At 50.9% G+C, this 16,738-nt stretch overlaps 1 protein-coding gene across 1 annotated transcript in view; it reads right to left on the reverse strand.

Annotated features, from left to right (window-relative positions):
- LOC119103110 (tight junction protein ZO-1) overlaps positions 1 to 13,600 on the reverse strand; it is a 28,218-nt gene extending 14,618 nt beyond the window's left edge. The window contains exons 1-3 of the mRNA XM_037226562.1: positions 13,439 to 13,600; positions 5,593 to 5,765; positions 1,440 to 1,627 (exon numbers count right to left, since the gene is read on the reverse strand). Coding sequence (XP_037082457.1) covers positions 1,440 to 1,627; positions 5,593 to 5,765; positions 13,439 to 13,468 — 391 coding nt within the window. The 5' untranslated portion in view covers positions 13,469 to 13,600. The remainder of the gene's footprint in view (positions 1 to 1,439; positions 1,628 to 5,592; positions 5,766 to 13,438) is intronic.
- Positions 13,601 to 16,738: the final 3,138 nt, after the last annotated feature.

The following is a 16,738-nucleotide window of genomic DNA, read 5'->3' on the forward strand; positions in this document are numbered from 1 at the left end:
ATATATTATGGCGGCGGCAGCGTGGGTGGCAGGCGTAAGTTGCCAAATTGGCCTACAAAAAAATCGAAAATTTCCAACCTTGTATGAAACGTCAAGCAACTAACAATTCTCACGTAACTTCAGCTGTGGCTTATATCAACTAGTTTCTTTTAGTTGGCCTCTTTTGTATGTAGCTGCAGGAGCGGTGCCACGTGACTTGCCTTCATTCGGTCCTTTGAAATGGTTCAGAGGCTAGGTACCAAGCCTTTTAAAGGTCACCCTGTCGCTAAGTGAGTTCCAAACTGACTATGGGACGCTGCGGACACAGGTTCTTCCACCTATCCTACGCGAATGCCACCTAGCCTAGAGGTTTCGCCGTTGCAATAAGAGTGTACTGGCGGCGATCGACGGCAGCGGCTCAAGTCACAGGGTCTACATTACTGTCAGTCCTGAGTAAATAACGCTTTTGATCGACGCTAGGCAGCAAAAATAAACGAGTGTATGACTTAAGAGTTGTCATGCTGAAAGTAAGAACTTGAATATAACAGAACACACTGGTTGAGTGGTGATATCAAGCCACCAAGCAAACATTTTTAACAAAATTTAACGTTTCGAAGCTGTGTTTATGATCATAAGCATTCGACCTCCCCCGACAAGTGCAGCGGTTAATAGACAGCGCTGGAGTCTAGTGAGTCACCGGCCAGTGTCGCCCGCCGACTGGACGTGAGTCATGACTCCGGCGGTAGGTGTGTCGGCGCAGCCCGCACCAAGGTCAGTTCGGTTCGGACCACCGGGTGTGACGAGGGCAGCGGTGGCAGATGGGGCGCGCCGTCACCTAAGTTTGGGGGTACCGTCACGCTAGGTGATTAGTGAACGATGATATCCTCTTTAAGTTTATGGTTATGTTAGCAGTACACACACACACACACACACACACACACACACACACACACACACACACACACACACACACACACACACGCGCGCGCGCGCACATATATATATATATATATATATATATATATATATACTGTTCGTCGTAAGAGGTAAGATTTTACGCTTCGGAGTTTGTCTTAAAAGATGGAAGACTGTGACGGGTTGTAAGCACAACCCTTGCCTCGATTTCTGCGGTCCAAGACGTCGCCGGCGCCAATCGAGACAATGGGGTGTGATCCATTGGCTGATGGATCCACAGAAGGATCCGTGGAATCAATGGGTTTGGCTGGAACCCATGTATCTACGATAAATCCATGGGATCAATAAGGAACGAAGCAGCAAATGCACAATACCAGCACACGCCCCGCAGTGCAGCCTATTCCGGCCGTTGTATCGACCTCCTCCCACCGAAATCGCTCAAAGCACTCCCGCACTACGACCTGCCGACACCACCGGCTCTCAGCCCCACCCCCAGTGCCAGGCTGTGCAGCATCGCACACACGCAAGCTCGTGCGCCCACGTACCGTCCTTGCGTCGGGTCTTGGTGAGTGTCAGGCGGATGGTTTGCGGCTCGCCGATGGCTGGCAGCACCACGCGCCGCTTGATGTATAGCTGCACCAGCTGGCCCGAGTCCTTCAGCACCTGCACGGCCGTGGCGTAGTCGACGCTCTCCAGGGAGACCCCGTTGGCGCTGAGCACGCGGTCGTTGACGCTGGAACGGGCGCGGCGCGGTCAACGGCGGTGGCGATAAGTGGCGCGCCGGTGGCGATCGCGTCACGGGAGAGGGATGGCACCTGTCACGCCGCGGTCTGGGCTTGTGGACGGCCCACACAGCCGGCCGCTCGCAGCGGTGGAAGCAAACGACCCGCGGGTGGTCGGCTGGCGCGCAAACTGCTTCGAACAGCCAGCGGTCTCCCCAGTGGGAGCGAGGCGACTGATGTCTGACGGCCGCAGGCGTGGCTGCAGCGTAACGAGAGCCGTAGAGAACTGCTTACGAATGGTGCCAGCTCGGGCAGATCAGCTGATCGAGCCACCGAAAGCCGGCTGGACCCGAGCGCGTAACCGGGAGTTTGTTATGGAGTAACCGGGAGTTTGTTATGGAGTAACCGGGAGTTTGTTATGGAGTAACCGGGAGTTTGTTATGGAGTAACCGGGAGTTTGTTATGGAGTAACCGGGAGTTTGTTATGGAGTAACCGGGAGTTTGTTATGGAGTAACCGGGAGTTTGTTATGGAGTAACCGGGAGTTTGTTATGGAGTAACCGGGAGTTTGTTATGGAGTAACCGGGAGTTTGTTATGGAGTAACCGGGAGTTTGTTATGGAGTAACCGGGAGTTTGTTATGGAGTAACCGGGAGTTTGTTATGGAGTAACCGGGAGTTTGTTATGGAGTAACCGGGAGTTTGTTATGGGGGTCACAACAAAGTGACTTTCCCCCATATCTCCGGCCGGGAATGGTTAACACGCGCTCGGGAGGGGTCAAATTGACCCCCGAAGGCTTTTTGGAAGTGGTTTTCGAACGGCGAGGTGAGGCCGTGCTAAATTTTGCATAGCTATAAACAATGGAATAGCGGATTGTCTGGCATCACAATTTTAGATGTACCTTGTAACCTGGCTGGCCCATGGCAGATCAAAGTCAGGCTATGTTCTCAGCGAAGGCAATTTCAAGGAAATCACTTGATCTGATCCAACAACGGAGTGTTAGACGAAGCCGTGCATCTCTGGGATACCCTCTAAGGCAACACAACAATTGAATGAACAAATTGCATTGACCTAGGGCAGGTATGAAGATCAGTCTAAGGTCGAAACTAACCTGTTTTATTTCTCCAGGGCTTGCTGTATGGGGTAGTTCGTGTTACTCATTTTGAATTTATTGATAACAGAAACCGCATTACATGCCTTTCATGGACTTCTAACGGTCAGAACAGGTCACTGACCTAAACTCACCCAGGTAAACGTTTTGTTTTTAGGAACATACTGCCTAGCGTTATCTTTGTCGCTTATTCAGCTGCAAAACTCGGAGCGGTCTTGCATTATTTTGGTCACCATGACCTTCAAAAAGTCAAGCAAAGTCACTGAGCTTAAATAAGCATGCGATCTTTTGCTTGATAACAGTTCTCTAGGTTCAAGGGGCCCTTTGGAGACAAACCTGGAGTTTGACCTTGTTTGACCTTATATGACCCAAATATCATGATCTAGGAACCTCAAAATTTGACCGAAGTAAGTTCACGTACAAGTCAACACACCCTGTGAATTTGGTGTATCTAGCTCTCTTAGTTTTTGAAATCTCAGGGGGAGTCATAATGACCCCCACCCAATCGAATGGTATCCAGCCGGCCACCAGGGCGCGTGTTAACTTTTGTGTTAACTCTCTTAGCTCTAACTCTTTTGTGTTAACTTTCGTGTTAATTCTTAACGTTTGCAGTGTTGTTTACGATCGATAAGGAGATATAACCCCAACGGTAAAACTATACAAGTAAAGAAAATTAACTCGCATATTTGTCAAAAGATATGAAATCGGGAAAGTTGAAATGATGAAAGTGTTTCAAAAGGAGCAGTTTTATTTGAGCGGCAGGGGCACGTTGGCGAGCATCAAGTGTGGACCGAATGTTTACCACCTTATTTGACATCGGTATTCTTGGGATAATACATATACTTATACCTATACCTATACCTATATCCCGAAACGGAGTATAAAAATCTAGATAAGACCCCCGAATAGGGGAATGAATACGGGGAATAAGGGGGTCCCGGAACTATGCTTGGTTGCACCCGTGGGTGGACCTCAAAGTATCAGTGGTAAGGGAGTGTCCCTACAACAGGAATATAAAACAGGTTTGCAGACGTCTAACGTGCAGGCCGTCTGTGAATCATCGAATGATTGTTTTACCGCGTGCTTCCAGCGGTAGTCCTTATCCACTCTGTATGCCAGAATCGCATTCCATTTGCACCACATTAGCCTATTCACGGCTCCCTGTGATGATATCAATCCACGGGATAATGTTAGAAGCACACAACGGTTCGGCGTCTGAGCAGGACGAAACACTCATTACAAGGACATGCGGCGCTTGCAGTTTTTCTCCTCCGTTAAGCTATAGATTAGGTGTGCACTGCATACCTTGCCTACGTCTGGCTTTGACAGTGCATTGGCATCTTAAAATAAAACAGCAAGTGTGCGCTCACGGCAGAACCTCATCTTGCATTGAACGGTGAAGAGCCGCCTGAGGCACCTACTATGTTTCGGGAAGTGTCACTCGTCCATTGAAGCTGAAAAGAGGATGCTGCCTGCCAGCGAGCTTGTAAGTGATCTGCACAACGTTGCCTTGTTCGCAGTCAGTTTGTCGCCTAAATGGTGCAGCATTTACAGCAGGAAGGCGAGACGCGGCGCTCCGTCCTGATGTCTTCCAGGTCGCCGACTGGTCACGAGGTTCTGTCGAGGCTTCCGCTAACGTGGCGCATGCCACCGGGGCCGACCGGGCGAGGGGGGGGGGGGAGGGGCGCCGCGCACCGGGCGGCACGAGCAGGTGTGCTGCATACCAAGTGGCATGGGAGTAACGTTACAATCCTGCATACTATCTGCGGCCATCGAACACGAGTGACAATCCAAACATGCACCTCCGGCGTGCAGAAACTGGACAGAGCAGCTCCGAGTCCAGCGCGTTCAGAGCGTCGCTAGTCCTGACGCCCGGCCAAGTAGGATGCATTTCTGCGTCATGCTTTGGCGCTGCAGAGGAATGCTTCGACAGAGGTAAGCCGGGGGATCAATATCTGTTAAAAATCATTGCTATCTATGTAGCCTTATTTCCTTCAGCGAAGAGCCCTTTGGAAGGTTCCGCAAAGAATGTGTCATACCCAACCGCCAAGGCGTTCTGAGTCTGACATCAAAATACAGATCCCTGCCGTAAAGCTGAGACACATAAATTGCGGGGCCAGCTTTTCGCCTTTGTTCAGTGAGAACTACCAACGCAGGACGGCGTCCGTCTAACGTGTATATTTACGCCACACTGCGAAACACCGCCTTGCCACGGTTCAGCGCTGGACGGCATCGTGAGTGTCACGTGCGTCTGATTCACTGGAGCCCCGCGGAACTCTCCGCAGACACCGCCCAGCAAATCCGCCTGGTTTCGGCCGGCGACCAGTGGGGTTCGCCCACCGTGCGCCGAGCCGCGTCGGCTCCCGTCGGCTCGGTAGCCCAGGGGTCCTGCGCAGCGGAGGAACCCCGCGTGCCGCCACACGCTGGGCGTCGCCACACGTGCGCGGTCGAACGACAGACCCTGGTGGGGACGATGGTGGGGGAAGGGAGCACGTTCGCAGCCGAACGACAGACGCTGGCGGAGACGACGGTGGGGGAGGGGAGGAGGGAGACGTCCAGCGTAGGCCGCGCACGGTCAGGCTAAACAGCGAGCGACGGTCGCCACATTCAGCGCTACACCAACGTTCAGCCACCGCCTGATCCATGCATGTCTATGTCTATGTCCATGTTCATGTCCATGTCCATGTCCATGTCCATGTCCACCGGCCATGGCGACGATCCCACTACTGCTTGTCCACCAACAAGCAAACCCAGCTTGCTATAGACAATAATTATGACCGACTCGCGGAACAAGTTGTGCGTCGGCTGCTCGTTTTTACCAGTCGCTCACTCGGACAGAGTCGACACGCGGTTTTTGCCGCACTTACTGCAATTTTCCCTCGGCCGGTCCGGCTTTGAGCACGTCTGAGATAGCGATGCTGGGGTCACCGGTGGTGAAGTGCGGGTTGTCGCGACCACCGCTGACCGCGATACCAAAGCCATAGCCAGGCACGCGGTTCAGTGAAACGCTGTGGTACTCCCAGACCACCCTTTCACCTCCCTGAAACGGAGACATTGGCGTTTTAGGATTATGTGCGTAAGTCAACGACTTTGAAACATTACACATTGACACCTTGACTTTGTACAGTGACGTACTAGCATTCTCCTGGATCGGAGCGAGGGCAATGATACACTTTTAAAATGCGATTACATTGAGCCATCGGTCCAATAAAATCTACCTTATACATTGATATCATGCATATCAGGCGAGTAAAGACAATTAAAGGGTGACCGTTACTGTAAAAGTCACTGAAATTATCGCTATGATCAAAACTAAAGCGTGCCAGAAATAAACAGCAGCATTATTTTCACCAGATTGAAATCATCATGCAGCAAACTAACCTGACTTAATATTGGGGACCAGAAACAGAATCTGATATAGGTAAAAAGGAATCACTTTGGCCCCGGATAGCATGTCAAAGGTAGTGACGCGTATCACACACGCTGCCAGGTTTTAGTTATTTCGGACTCGATCTGATTGTCATTTGTATCAAAAAAACTTATCGGCAAAACAACAGTGCCTGCAAACTAGTTTGCAATGCAGCAGCATCATCATTTTGCCACAAATAATCTGCACGCATCAAAGTGAATGACTTAATGTTCCTTTTGACAAAAGATGCCTTTTGCCGGTGCTAACTGATCGTCAAAAGAAAGCTTTCACGTGTGTAGTGACGGAAGGCGGAAATAATCGATACTTAGGTACATCGATATTCGCTATCGATATTATATACGTCGATATTCAACTAGGATGGTGGTTAAATTGGTAGCGAGATACAGCTTAGCTGTAGTTCCCACAGTTTATGTACAACGCACGATGTTGGACGCATCAATCGAGGACCTTCTTCTGGTGTTAACATTAGCCTTTCGATATCAGGACTCTGTAATACTTGAACAACGAACTAAACAATGCGATAGTTACGTCCCAAGCTGCCACTTTTGAGTGTATGTATGTATGTTGTGTGCATGTGTTGACAGGTGCGTAGCCAAATGTGTTCTCAGGGGAGGGGCAAACACGACATTTTGTCCCAAATCATACCAATTTGAACCAAACTATTGCCGAATTGCCCAACGCGTAGTAATAGACTATTGGTTAAGGGGGTGGGGGCGACCCTCTTAGCCTTCCCCCTGGCAACGTCCCTGGTTGTAGAAGGCATATCGGCGTCATATCGTCAAGTCATACAGATTACCTTTATCTCACAGTGTCAATACTGATGGCGGCCTCCTTTCGATTCCACATTTGTCGGGTCACGTGCCAGGGCGTCGGTCACGTGCCGCACGTCTGACACCGCGCCGCCACCCCGCATGAAAGGGGCCGCCGGGGACTGGCCAGGGGGGGACAGCACCCTCCATCAACCGGCCGTGCCATAAGAGGGATGGCACCCTTCCACCAACCGGCCATGCCACAGAGGGTGAATAGCACATTTCTACCAACAAGCCATGCCACAGGCGGGGGGGGGGGGGGGGGCGATAGCGCCTCTCCTGTAAAAGGCCATGTCACGGGGGGAGGCAGCACCCTTCTACGAACCGGCCGGCCATGTCAAAGCCTGGCCGCGAATGAGCCGAATTTTGCGAGGCTCGGGAGTAAATTCGCTTTGATTTGCGTTTGCATTATTTCTTAAACAAATCTGGGTGAATGTCAGTTGAACTTGGTCGAGTTAAACCCGTGTGAATTTCACTGCTAGGGTAGCATCAACGTTGAAGGCAAGACTACCAAATTGTAAAGGGCCATTTTCTCGAGACGACGCGGCCCGTTTCCCTTCTCCTTTTGGTAAAGTCAAACATGTAGCTGAGAGGGTGCTGAGGTATCTACCGACTAAGATACTCAGCTAATGTCAAGTCTCCACATGCTCTAGTTGTCGAGGCCCGATACAAGTACTTAGAAGGGCCGGACCTTCCGATAAACTGCTTGGGCTCACACACATAAAGAATTAAGGCAAGTCCTACACTCACTTTGCTTCTCTCTTTCCGAGAGCATTTTTGTAATCAAGCGGCAACAAATTTCATATTGTTTTGAATAAGTAGCACCATGTGAGCATCTTAGTTGATGCAGTAACTGCCGAAAACAAAACGCAAGGTTGGCAGCATTTTAGATGCTCAGTATTCCTGGGGGAAAACCGTTTTTGGAAGTCAGAATTGCGTGCTGATTTCGGAAAAATCAAAAGCAAAAACGATGTATCGTTAGGTCGAAGTTCTTCAAAAAAATTACAAATAGCACATCCACAGCCTGTGTGAATGTGCGAGAATTACACGCAAGGATGCGCCTTTGAACTCGTATGCTTCTGTATTTCCCCGTTTAGTCAAATTGTGTTGACTCCGTCTCAATTCTATACCAAAAAGTGAGCCCGGTTTAGACAACTGATTTTTTTAGGGCTTGTGATTGCTGTTTTCCGTATCGTCAACGCACTGAATGTCCATCTATGGTCATATTGCAGTGTTATGCAGACAAAACAGCTGTGATGAAGCAACTGGTGCGTAAATGCCCGACAAGTGTTTCGGATTAGTTCTAACATTTGAACGTGTGCTGTTAAATGGTACCCTAAATACACAAGGGAATATTGCCAGGACTAGACGATGAATGCATGTGCATTAAAAATGTCCCTGGTATCACAAACAACAAAGTAAAGCCACCCCAACAGTCTCATATAGCTCATTAGCATACAGGCATCAGGAGCCGAGCGTAAATGAAAGGCGTTGGAATACGTGTGAAATTACATTCCTGGTGCTAAGGACAGAGACTGGTGGTGCCTCAACAGACAAAAGACACCACCTGTGATGACTGTAGCGCCGTCATGCATTCAGCGCCCAGCCTTGTAATCTGGGCAAAATAATCGTGGCCACATGCTACGGGACCGGTTATCCTTGCGGTCTACCGAAAATTGTTACTCATTACCGATCAGAATGTCACGGCAGACAAACGGTAAGGACTTCTTTCTGTCCCCATCAGAGCCGACAGCGCACATCAAAAGCCGTGAGAAACTCCCACTGCGCGCCAGCCGAATTGAGACCAACAACTCTTCTGCTGCGCACGGGTTTCAGCGGCAGGTTGTTTCAGCAGCAGCGGCTGCTGAAGCCGCGGTGGCGGCGGTGCATCGGTCGGAGACGTGTGTGACGGTCGGTCCGCAGTCGGTCGGTCCGCGCCGCCGCCGCCGAGCGCACCGGCCGGTCACGCCGACGGTGACGGCGGCGGCGGCGAGCCGACCAGGCAGGCCCCGTTCCCGGGCACCGTTACCGTGCGGCGGCCGCCAGCGACGAACGGCTGACCGCGGCACGCCGCCGGCCGCTGCGGGCCTGCTCGGTGGCCGGGCTTCACCGGAGCGAGCCGCCGCGCCGGCCCGGACCGACGGCCCGCACCACTGACGGACCGATGGCCTGGACCACCGACGGACCGCCGGCCCGGACCGCTGGTCCGGACCTCCCGCCCCCTTCCGCCGGGCAGGCGTACTGGACGTCAGAGTGTGTCGCGTACGTCATCGATACGGGCGCGGGGTGTCTGTAGGCTGCCCTGGCAGGTTGGTCTGATGACTTGACCAGTGACTTAGCGCAGGGTGGGTGACCTTAAGCGTCACATCCTGTGACTGGTATACGCATCAAAAGACAGAGCAAGGTTAACTGAACTTAACCATATCACATTCTGTACCGACTTGTGGATGCTTATCAATACACGCATTCCGAATACCAAGGTAGCTTGTGAGAAAAAACTCCCCGCCAAACGCTTCACAGACCTTTGCACTCATGCTATGCACCGACGTTACCTAAGCAACGATAAAGCAAGTCACAACACCTTCATTCCAAACGTCATCAACACCTCCCGAGAAGCCATGGGCCATCAACGAACGCATGCGTTATACTTGCTATACCGCTGGTTAATCTCTCAAGCTAAGTTCCCAACCCAATTCCGGGCTAGACATTTACCCGTGATCTTCTCATTAGCATATTTACGTGTGCATTTTTTCATTTTGAGAACAGACTGCCTGGTTTGCAAGATGTTTTCATTGAAATTGACCGAGCAGCTAAAATAATCAACCCATAAAAATAGCAAAGATGCGAAAATATCACAAACCACGCAACACTACCTTCAATACGGTTCGGATGTGTCCCATTCCGGAAACGCTGGCCAAGCGTGACACCACACATGAAAGCCACATGGGCCCACACACATGAACCGCCAGCGCGACGCAGTGCATACAAATCGTTAATTGCACGGCCGACACGCTTCACTTGCTCCGAGACTGTCTGCGAGCGGAATGCGGGTAATTCGGCGCCGATGCCAGATAACATCAGCTGAAGCGAGCTCTCGGGCGGCCCGCTGGGTGCAGTGATCGCTACTTCCCGGCACCCGTTCCGCGTCCTTCCCGCTCTCCGCGGCTACGAGCTCCGCGTGGGGGGACTTGTCCCCGGGCGGATACCACTACACATGGCGCAGGTGCGGGTCTCATGTCCCCCACCAGCCACGAGCGAATCAAGACCGTTGGGTCGGTGACTGCGCAAGGTGGCCAGAGACATCTCACGCCTTGTGTCCACCCCCGCTGGCAGCAGCCGGTGCGGCTGGCCGTCAGCCCATCTCCGTGACGGGTTCCCGTTCGCGTGCTCGGACAGCCGGGCAGCCGGGCGGCGGAGGCGGCGGTCGCTTGGTCGCACGGCCTCACGGCACCTGTCTCGGGAACCACGGCCAATCTGCGTCCTGAGTAGCGCGCGCACCGACACAAAGGCCTCGCGGCGCCGGCCGACACGGCGTGAAATGTAATGGAAGGGCAGCTCGGCGCCAGGCACCACAGCTGGCCACTGGTGGGCTAGGTAATGGTAGGGCAGCTCGGCGGTAGGCGCCACAACTGGTCGCTGGTGGGCCTGGTAATGAAAGGGCAGCGCGGTGGCAGGCGCCACAGCTGGCCGCTGGTGGGCCTAATAATGGAAGAGCAGCTCGGCGCCAGGCACCACAGCTGGCCGCTGGTGGGCCTGGTAATGGAAGGGCAGCTCGGCGCCAGGCACCACAGCTGGCCACTGGTGGACCTGGCAAAGGTGAGGCGCCAACGACGCGCTGTGGAAGCGTGGATAGGCAGATCTTAACACGGCACCAGACAGGACTAGCGCATTGACATAAGAAGCTTGCCGATTTGCTGAGTTTGCGTTCCTTGACTACTGTTTGGATATGTTTGGATTTCACTGCTATAGACGTGCTATAGAGAATGTACGTCTGCAAGAACCGTGGAAAGGGAAATAACGAAAGGGTTCCAACGTCAAATGATGGCCGCACTTGACAACTCATGTTATGTCCAGTGCTACTTTGCACAAGCAACGGAGCACCCCGTACCGCATCCACTTTTATATGCATTCAGGGGCGAACGGCAAGCACAGTAGCAACTGTAATGCGCATCAAAGATGGCATTGCTGTCTTGTCTGGCACACAGCAATTCGCACCTGCCGAAATAGGCGGCTGTGGCACGCTGGTCTAGTCGCTAGGACGCCGCCCACTGACCTGGCGCGCTTCGAGTGACGTCACCAGTTGTTACCCTGCTGCCTATCACCGCCATCCTGACCCTGACACGGAGGCGACGCACGCGGCTGCCTACGATTAGCTGCAGACGGGCGACCCTGCGGCCCTCCTGAAACGGAGGCGATGCGCGCGGCTCCCTACGATTAGCCGCAGACGGGCGACCCTGCCGCCCTTCGGCGGCTCCCACACGAGTGACCGCACATCACAGGCACCGCTGGAATACCACCGCAAGACTGCAGTCAGCCAAACTGTGTTTTGCTTCGGCAAGTCTCTGGAGCATCGGCCGCAATTGCACCATATTGCAGTTGCGCGGTGTGTACCGTACTGGGGATCGATATCATTTTAACATATCGATATGACAGTGTATTAACATTACGTTGTCATTACGTTAGACATAAACGGCAACCTTTTACCACAATGATTGTCGCTCATGTATCGAATGGACTCCAGCATGGCTGCCCATCACCCGTTATTGTGGTCCATAGCTCATCACATGATTTCTGTGTTTGTTTTTGACTAAGCAGCTGGCTTTGTTTTGCCTCTCGCAGACAGGCACCGGACGGCGGAGCAGCTTCTGGTCCGCGTCCTGGCTTGGTTAGAAGAGAGCTGGATAGCCGGCTCAGCGTGTTTCACAGAGTCCCACCATTAATGAACAGCCGTAAAATATCTGCGCCTGCACCAGTGAAGTACTCGGATAATTGTCCTGAGCGCCGTAATAAAATGGCTGCAAAAACGTCACTCTAAAATAGGACGGGAAAGCAATCTGATAGAGCCCGGCGAGCATGGAGTCCACGGACTCAGGAATCCGAAGCGGGTTTGAGCAGGAAGGTGATCGCGACTAGACGCACAACGATCGGCCTAAAATGACATGTCACGACATGTATTTACTACCAATCGCTCCGTACCTATGGCTTAATGTCAATTTAGAGTCAATGGGTTACAAGTTGCGTGATAGACACGAAGATGCCGCGAGAATGATGACACGCCAAGAGCTTGAGAATGGTCTATCAAGTCAAAACAAAACCCTCTTCTTCATATTGGTCAAGTTAATACATGAGCGCAGCACGGCTCAGGGAGGTCATAACGGCCTCCTAAAAGGAAACAGCTATTAGTGTCAAATAAGAAATAGCAAGGAATAGCAAGAAGTGCAAAGTGCGACCAGCCTAGTACACCACATTCGGTTTCGAATGAGAAAAATTTCATGCTGAAATAAATCTGAGCAAGGTATGATATCATAACTTTCGTTGGATTGCTGAATGATACAAAAGGGCCAGCTTTTGAAGCGCTTGCTTCCAATTACCAGGGAGACTTTCAACCATGCAATAAGAAGAAAGATCACGTGACGTCAGCCACTGGTCTCGCGCCACACATTCAAATCCAAGTCGACTTAAGCTTTTGTCAGCTTGATAGTGGTCAGCGCAATAAACCTTTCGTTTGCCATGCCTGTAGTCAGGAGCACGTAAGAATGTTGGATACATAGCTGCCAAGGCTTTTGAAACTACGCAGGTCAAGAACGTCATTTAATGGTATTCTATTTCATCCGCATGAAGAAGTGTCAAGCTGCTTGACAGCCGCCGACAGTGAGCGCCACAGTCACAATAAATGGACCCACAACATGGAACTCACCTTCCAGAGCTTTGAGAACCACTCGCATGCGCAAAATCTTATTAAGTTGTAAACTACCTCCTAAGCATGCCTACTAGCATTCCGGCGATAACCGAACCGTCATAAAACAAAATATGATGGCCGAATAAGTATGTTTGCCCAACAGTGATGTCGCACACAAACACCCATAAAATACCGCACAATCATACATACGCCTAATCACCACTGCGGCCTACGGGGCCCGCACCTCATTAAGGTTTAGGTAGATTGGAATGTTTTTGTAACTTGGCCATGTAGAACTGCACCAAAATAAAAATGACTCAGAAACATGCAAGACGCGGGTACGTCCCAGTTACGATGCCGGGATAATGGTTATCACAGGATGGGATAGTAAGAAGCCCCTAACATAGTGTAGGCTGGTAGCAAGCATGTGAGAGGACCGACAGACATGCGACGATCGACCAGTGCTGATGCACGCAGACACCCTGCGTCACTCGTCAGTGTCGGCTGAGTCGTCGAGTGTCTCAACTCAAACCGGCGGGCCGCGAGTCCCACGTTCCGGGTCTGGGGCTTCTTACCTGCGCGCCGACGTCCGGATCCATCCGCATGTCAGCCGCCACGCATCCCCGCACGCAGTCCACAATCGTTGCCTGCACCTTGGCGCACGCACGCACGCACCTGCACGCTCTCGGCCGGCGGCGACTGGCGGTCTCCGACGCTGCTCGGGCCTCTCGACTCGGGCCGATTCGCCGGCCAACATGGCGCGACCAGACGCTGACGGTGTCTCCGAGAGACAGCCGTTGGCGCGGACTTATGTTGGCGAGCCAGGGTTGCGGCGTGGCCAGGAGCATATAGTTAGAACGGCTGAGGTGGCCGGTTTCTCGCGCTCTCATTTGACTTTTGCTAGGCGAGTGCTCTCTTTCGCAATCATAAATGAAGGGCGCAATTAAGCACCATCGTCCGCCAAAGTATGAGGACGCCTGGACAGCGGCTCACCTGGTACTAAGGTATGCACGGCGCAACCACGGTATTCGGCTGGGGAACAGGTTGATGAAACCCCCGTACAGTATTTGCCAGCATAACCCTGAACGTTTCAGGCCAATTACACACGTGAGCCCGGCGCAGGGGTTCTTACTGAGCATGTACACCGAGGCCTTGGCTTCCTTGACGTAATTATGCCACTCGGTCGCCCATTTGTACAAAGAATAGCCACTGCGTTTGGATGCATTTATCCATCAATCAGTACTAGCGAGACATCCCGAAGCACGACCGACATGGCAAGAGATGAGAGAGAAAGGTAAGAAGTATTCGGTAAAGAACGTTGATGTTATGTTCACGTCAAGAATTGTTCTCGGCCATGGAACGAAGTCGACACGAATGATTCCAACGCTTGGAAACAGCAATAGCTTGGAAACTGCATGTTTGAGTATGAGACGACCACCAGAGACGGCGCTATGGAAGATTGATGAGTGGAGGTTTATTCAAACGTGCTGAAACTCGTGGAGGTTTATTCAAACGTGTTGACACTCATTTCGCCTTTCCGCGCTAAACCGATACGGCAGGTCTCTCCTGACCAGATACGAGTACTACGGTAGTCACGAAGAGCAGTATGAAAAGGTACGTCAAACGGTCTCGAGCCACTTTTCCTGGAGATCCCTCGAAGCGATGGGTTCTCCGAAGAGGGGAAATACGATTAGATATTGTTAATTTTTTCAATGAGAGAAGCTGCGCTTTGCTATTGTAAGATAACGTGAGTTGTTCAGTGCATTAGCGAGGAACGTTATTCACATAGATAAGACAGTAAGTTTTAGCCTTATTCCTGAAAAAAACAGGAGAATAGAGATACAGTTAGGTTTATATTTCGGCAACAAGCCATTATTGAAACACAATGTATCTCCATGACGTAAACTATATCTTCATTTTCCTGGTTTTTCCCGAGGAATAAGGCTAATCACTGTCTTATTGTAAAAGGATGCTAAAGTTGAGGGCTCCAATGCGCATTTTCTGAAATTGAGCTAGGCGAGTGCGATGCATGACATTAAGACTTTATCCTATGCTAGATCTGTGATAGCAACGCCTAATGACTCAGGTGCAAACGCACAGAATGGACAAATCTGTCATTTCGCTCTGGTGTACTTGGGGTGACAGCTCACGCTACTCCTGTATTGAAACGCTGCGATAAAACATCAAACTTTAACGAGAATTATTGGTCATACTCTGCCCCGCTCCGGACAAAATGGATTAAAACCCGCAAAATGCCGGCACGCCACCGTTCTCATCAGGCCACAGCCCCCCTATTTTGTCAGATGCATTAGACATGATATGTCATGTTGCATAGCCTAACACCAATTTGCCACGCGCCATTCGTCCCAACTACCTTTTATGTTCTGATGTTGGTAAAATATGTGCGAAAATATGATCTCGTTTGAGGCACTTGACCTTAATAACATCACACGCTCTAAAAAACGTTGTTATATAATGACCAATTTTAAGGATTCTTTCTGGGGCTTACTACGATACAAGAAGATTTGCACGAGGTGTTAAGCGAAACCAAAAGAATATAGCGAATACATATTACGCAAAAACACACCTATCCGCAGAGAAAAGGAGAGAGAGGGGGAGAAAGGGAAAAGAGAGAGAGAGAGAGAGAGAGAGAGAGAGAGAGAGAGAGAGAGAGAGAGAGAGAGAGAGAGAGAGAGAGAGAGAGAGAGGCAGAGAGAGACCGAGAGAGAGCGATATGTATATATATATATATATATATATATATATATATATATATACATGTAATATACATATGCCTACGTACGTGCGTGTGTGCGTGCGTGCGTGCGTGTGTGTGTGTGGGGGGGGGGTGTGGGTGTGGGTGTGTGGGTGTGGGTGGGGGTGTGGGTGGGGTGGGGGGTGTGGGTGTGGGTGTGGGTGGGTGTGTGTGTTACAATTAGGTATAACAAGTTAGCTCTAACAATTAGATACAATCGAGTTCAGTTCGATCGTCAAACTGTACAGAGTCCAAATGAGGCGGTTGACATTTTTGGGAGCATAAGAATTCAAGCGGCAAAACGCGTGCTGAATAGTTATATATACTACCTATACTAATGGCAACGATCGTCTCAAAATAAGGTGACGGGTGACCCAGTGGCTGGTTCGTTTATTCAGTTCCGGTGACGAAGTTTTGATCACGGCGGCCTCTAGAAAAAGGCCTCTTAATATTTCATAACGCCATGAAGCTGGTGCTTCTGGAGAGGTTGCCTCGGGTGGTGTTCCGGCCGTGTTCTTTTCTTATGTGACCTTTTGGAGCACCTTAGCTAAATGCATCGTCAACCAAATGTGTGTTGGTAGAGACACCAACGTTGTTTGATTGCTTCAGAAGTCTGCAATCTCCGATGTCACAAAAAAACTCGTCAAATACGTTGGTTTGTTTCAAGGGGTCAGATATGCCCGTGAGGTAATCTTTCATGATAGGATACGCTCGTCTGTTTTACAACTATCAGACATCTGATTCTAATAGAACAGTTTGATCGGCTTATTCTATGTTTGCTGACGTCAGTTTTTAGAGAAGGCTTAGCACTCCACTGCCTCATAGGCCGATGGCGTCAGTTTTATTCGGACTCTAAAGGCAAGATTCTCACCAGATAACAACACAGACGTTACATCCAGCTTGAAAATCAAGGTAGACAAGCTGATCGACTGTGTAAATGCTGTCAGAAATGGTGCTTATTTCCAGAAGACTTTTGGTGACTACCAGCCCGGCTACGCCTAAGTCGGCATGTATGTATGGCAAAGTCGAAATTATCAAAACAGGATAGCTGCTGCACCCAATCATTTCACAGTGCCCAGCGTCAACCTTCCAACTGGCGTACCAACTCAACTGCCGCATC

Source organism: Pollicipes pollicipes, unplaced genomic scaffold (genome assembly GCF_011947565.3).
Source record: "Pollicipes pollicipes isolate AB1234 unplaced genomic scaffold, Ppol_2.1 Scaffold_5724;HRSCAF=6776_pilon_pilon_pilon, whole genome shotgun sequence".
Taxonomy (NCBI): Eukaryota; Metazoa; Arthropoda; class Thecostraca; order Pollicipedomorpha; family Pollicipedidae; genus Pollicipes; species Pollicipes pollicipes.